The sequence below is a fragment of the Capsicum annuum genome, unplaced genomic scaffold (genome assembly GCF_002878395.1).
Source record: "Capsicum annuum cultivar UCD-10X-F1 unplaced genomic scaffold, UCD10Xv1.1 ctg80984, whole genome shotgun sequence".
In the NCBI taxonomy this organism is placed as follows: Eukaryota; Viridiplantae; Streptophyta; class Magnoliopsida; order Solanales; family Solanaceae; genus Capsicum; species Capsicum annuum.
Genome location: NW_025891669.1, coordinates 1 through 5213, shown reverse-complemented (window position 1 = coordinate 5213; position 5213 = coordinate 1). Strand labels below are relative to the sequence as shown.

At 33.2% G+C, this 5213-nt stretch overlaps 1 protein-coding gene across 1 annotated transcript; it reads left to right on the top strand.

Moving 5' to 3' along the window:
- Window positions 1-2703: 2703 nt before the first annotated feature.
- On the top strand, window positions 2704-5158 carry LOC124895271 (receptor-like protein 50; the record flags this gene model as incomplete). The annotated part of the gene is made up of 1 exon (XM_047405713.1): window positions 2704-5158. A coding segment is annotated over exon 1 (2455 nt), but the record flags the coding sequence as incomplete, so codon positions are not given.
- Between the last annotated feature and the right edge of the window lie 55 nt (window positions 5159-5213).

The following is a 5213-nucleotide window of genomic DNA, read 5'->3' as shown; positions in this document are numbered from 1 at the left end:
CTTCTAGGAGTGATGGTTCAAGTTAGGAAGTGCATCACCTAACAAATGAAACGTGAATTATCCAGACTAGGAAGTGCATCGTCTAAGGGTTGAATGAAGTGACTCAACTAGAAAGTGTGTCTTCTAGGAGTGATGATTCAAGTTAGGAAGTGCTTCACCTAACAAATGAAAACTAACTTATTCGGACTAGGAAGTGCATCACCTAACAAATGAAACTAAACATACTCTAACTAGGAAGTGCGTCTCTTATATGTATTTTTAGATTGTTTATTGCAAGTTGTAACTATATTTTTGTATAATTATTGAACTATACTGATTGCAGAAAGCAAAATTAATATAGTGAATCAACACCAATATCAATCATGGCTAATACAGATTATCTTTTTATTGCAATAAAAAGTTGTTTGATACCAAACAATTATCGGTTAGTTTATTTTCAATATGTACAATGATAAATTTTCATTAAATATCCATTACATACACTAAAAAAGTTATGTAATATACAACACCATTTTTTCGTATCAGTTGTCACATTTATAAACTCATTTCATACAAATGTGACGTATACGAAAATTCATCGGTGCCAATTTTAATGTCAACTCCATACATTGAGCCTCCCCCCTCAAAATAAATAAATAAATAAATAAATAAATAAATAAATTCCTTAAGTATGACAAGAGTATAAAATGACTCTAATAAAATTTATTAAAATAATTCGTGGATATCATATTATGTACCATTTTATATCATTTATATAGAATCTTATATACCAATTTCATAAATTGAGACCCCAAAAATAAAAATTCATTTAAACTATGACTTTGTTATATATAAATTGATTTTAGCTTGATTGTATAAAATAATACATGAATAATAGGTTGTATACAATTTACAAATTAAAAATAAATTATTAACATATAATATTTACTATCACCAATTCTATTCTGAATTCAAAATTCATGAATTAGAAATTAAAATAGAGATTGAGTAAGAATAAATTATGAAAAAAGAAGAAGTATTTATTTTTCTTTTTAAAAAATGAATATAAATATAATTTAAGAAATAGAAAAATGCATGCACATTAATAGGTTCCATAATTTTAGCCCACTTAATAACTAACTCCTATTAAAATGGAAGTTTTTTTAATTAGCATATAAAAAGATGTTTATTCTTAATTTTATTTGTTTTAATTTTTTTTTTTTTTTTAAAAAATTGTTATTAGTTACAATCTAAGAAGTCTTGCTATGACTTGCAATTTATAATCTAAAGAGGTATATTTAGATTTTTTCCCCTTTACTCAATGGCCTCAACATAAGCTTGAGTGGGAGAGGGTTTGTCCTGGTTAAAGACATTGTTATTTGTAGTTTTTCAAGTAGCCCAAAGACAAATTAAATAAGTGTGTGGTTTCTTTTTTTCCTTTTATTAAGAATCAAACGATATAAATTTTGATCAATATTTTAAGATATATTGTGATTTATAGTACTCGTTCATATAGTTTTTGAATATCTAAATTTAAATTTTCAAAAATTGAATTAATCTAATTCAATTTAAAATTTAAAACTTAATCAAATTGACTCACGAAAACTTAAAATGGAAATGGAGGGAATATTTAAATTGAAAAGGTAATTTGTTTATTTTACTCTCTCTCAATTTGAATTTGTTTATTTTACTCTTTTTTTTAATTAGTTTCAAGAAAAAATGTCTTTTTCTTTTTGAAATTTTGTAATTTAAAATTTCTAAATGATATATTTAAGACCATAATATTAAATGATATTTTAGCACATTCTACATATTTTTACTTTAAAAAATAAACAAACGAACCTAAAAGATGGTTCATCCTTGGAAGCTAAGTCTTTGACATTATATATTATTACCCAAATACAAATTTAAATCTACGGAAAAGACAGGACTATCATTAAAAGATAAAAAATTAAAATTAGAGAACCCATGGGTCTCATAATCCTAATTAGGATTAGCTTTCTTTAGTAAAGTAAGTGTGCAAAGATGAAACTTTATGTCTAAATCTGTTGTAATTTATAATAGTCCTGTTGAAACATGTGCCAGTTAAATAATACTAAACAATCAAGAAAGTGAAGCAATCCATCTTTGACTCCTTGTCTCACAGTAGGTAACTGGCATTAAACATATTTGAGGATGTAGGTTTTGATGTCATCAAATTAATTGAACATAAAATACGTGTGTATATTAATGCAGAAATAAAAGAAGAAATGGGGGTGTGTGTGTATACATAAATATATCTTATACAGTTTGGTGTACAATATTCTTGATGTGTGGATTTTTAAAGTAACATTATTTGCACTGGAATCTTGACTATATATTCAAATCCATTGATTTAAACCCGTAAGTTCAGTAAATGTGACCATATCTGAAGATTGCTGCATATATACAATGAAGCCTCTTCAGTGTTCCTTCAACTAATTCACAGCCTATGGACTGAAATGACACGGTTTCAGCTTATTTAAAACATAAAAATGCCATGCATAATTTTGTCTACTCATGTTTGTTTTCTCCACTTTTCGTATTGACAAATAATTTAATCAAGAAATGCATCACGTTGCTTATTTGTAGGGATAATCAGCCCAACATGCCTCATACACGTTTTGTCTATTTATTTATAGACGTTTCACATCTGCAACAACTTCAAAACATTCTTTTCTATATTCACAGTCCCAAATGAGAAAAATGTATTCTCAGCTTCTTTTCATCCTACTACTCTCCATCTGCTGTGGAATGAATGATGTAGTGGAAGCTAATTCCAGCAAGTGTCTTCAGGATCAGAAGATGTTGCTGCTACAACTGAGAAATAACCTTACTTATGATTCTAAGTTATCATCCTATCTGGCCAAGTGGGATGAGACGGTGGACTGCTGTGAATGGCAGGGTGTTACTTGCAATGGTGCAGGCCAAGTTATTGGCCTTGACCTTAACCATGAATGGTTCTCGGGCAACATTGATCCATTAGCAAGTCTAAAATATCTCTCTGTAATCCGTCTAGATGACAACTATTTACCTTCTCGTCTTCCAGACTTCTTTGCTGAGTTCACTAATCTAACTGTCTTGAGTCTAAGCTCCTGCAACTTGACAGGAGTACCTCAGAAGATATTCCAGGTACCAACTATGCACACAATCGACTTATCAAATAATTTAAGACTTCACGGTACTTTACCTGAATTTCCTTCAAATGGATCTCTAGAGACTCTGCGGCTTTCCTGGACAAAATTCTCAGGAAGTTTACCCGAGTCAATTGGGAACCTTAGAATGTTGTCCGACGTTTCCTTTTATGCTTGCAATTTTACAGGTCCAGTGCCATCTTCAATTGAAAATCTTACTCATCTTGTTTCTGTGGATTTCGCACTCAATGATTTCAATGGTTCGATTCCATCTTTTAAGCTGTCCAAAAATCTCACTTATGCAAACTTTGAAGGAAATCTTTTCACAGGTGAGCTAATATCATCTAACTGGGATGGCTTAGAGAATCTTGAAACTCTTGGCTTCAGTGACAATTCGATTTCTGGGCTCATCCCACCATCATTCTTTTCCCTACCATCACTGAAGGATTTAAATCTGAATGGCAACAAATTTTATGGCCGAATAGCGGAATTACAGAATGTGACTTCTCCACTAACAAATCTAGACTTGATTGGCAATAACTTAGCTGGGCCATTACCTGAATTCTTCTTTCAGCTACACAATCTTTCGCGTCTTTCACTCTCATTCAACAATTTCAGCGGCACTATGCAGTTGCATAAATTTACAAAACTTAAGAAGCTTGACAATCTTGATCTGTCCCATAACAGATTATCAGTTGACACAAATATAAGTGAATCAGATATTGCCTTGCTCCCCCAGTTTCTAGTCCTAAGGTTAGCGTCTTGCAATTTACGCACTATTTTTTTCCTTAAGAACCAAACCAGGTTGGCTTTGTTAGATCTGTCAAAAAACCATATCAGAGGTGAAATACCAAACTGGATATGGGAAATTTTCGATGGAGGGAGTCATTCAGTGAACCTATCTCTAAATCAGTTCACACATTTGCAAGTACCTTATAGATTTGGCTTTCTAAATTCCTTGGATCTACATGCAAACTTGCTTACTGGGGAAGTTCCATTACCACCACCTAAAGCACTATATGTGGACTTGTCTAGAAATAAATTCCATGGATTTATCTCACCTGAATTCAGCAATCACCTCTCAAATGCCCAGTTCTTCTCAGTTGCACACAACAAAGTCAGTGGTACTATCCCTTCTTCAATATGCAACACGACTGATCTTGAAGTGCTTGACTTGTCCAGCAACAGTTTGGATGGCAGTATTCCAGAATGCTTAGCTGAACAAAGCCTGATGGTACTTCACCTTGGAGGAAACAATCTCAGAGGCAATATTCCTGGAAACTTTTCAGAGGATTGCCGCTTGGAATCGATAGATCTGAGTTATAATCACTTGGAAGGAAAGATTCCTCAGTCATTATCCAATTGCAGCAACCTAAAGCTGTTAAATGTGGAGAGAAACAAGATAACTGATACCTTCCCCTGCTGGGTGAGAAAGTTATCCAATCTCCATGTACTTGAGCTGCGGTTCAATAATTTCCATGGCAGCATTGATTGCCCAGGTGTCAATTACTCCTGGCCAGCTCTCCGAATCATTGATCTAGCTTCCAATAATTTTAGTGGCATCCTGCCAAGAAACTTATTCTTGGATCTCGAAGCTATGAAGGTTGATTCAGCGCACTCACCTGTTGATCACCTGTATGCTGCCAATAGAATTTTCTTTGGAGATGATTTAAGAGCACAAGTAGACATTTACTATCAGGCCACAGTCACTATTACTCTTAAGGGACAAGAAATGTCCTTGCCAAAGATTTGGTTTACCTTCTGCTCGATTGACTTTTCGAATAACAGTTTTGTTGGAGGAATACCTGAGACAGTAGGAGAACTCAAATCGCTTTATCTTCTCAACCTGTCGCACAATGCTCTCACTGGCCAAATCCCACCTGTAATTGGAAATTTACAGGATTTGGGAATACTTGACCTCTCATTCAACAAGTTAGATGGGCGTATACCAGATGAGCTCTCAAGGATCCCACGTCTTTCCTTCTTAAATTTATCATACAATGAACTTGTTGGAAGGATCCCTCAAGGCACCCAAATTCAAACCTTTGATAACAAATCATTTATGGGAAACGAGGGACTGTG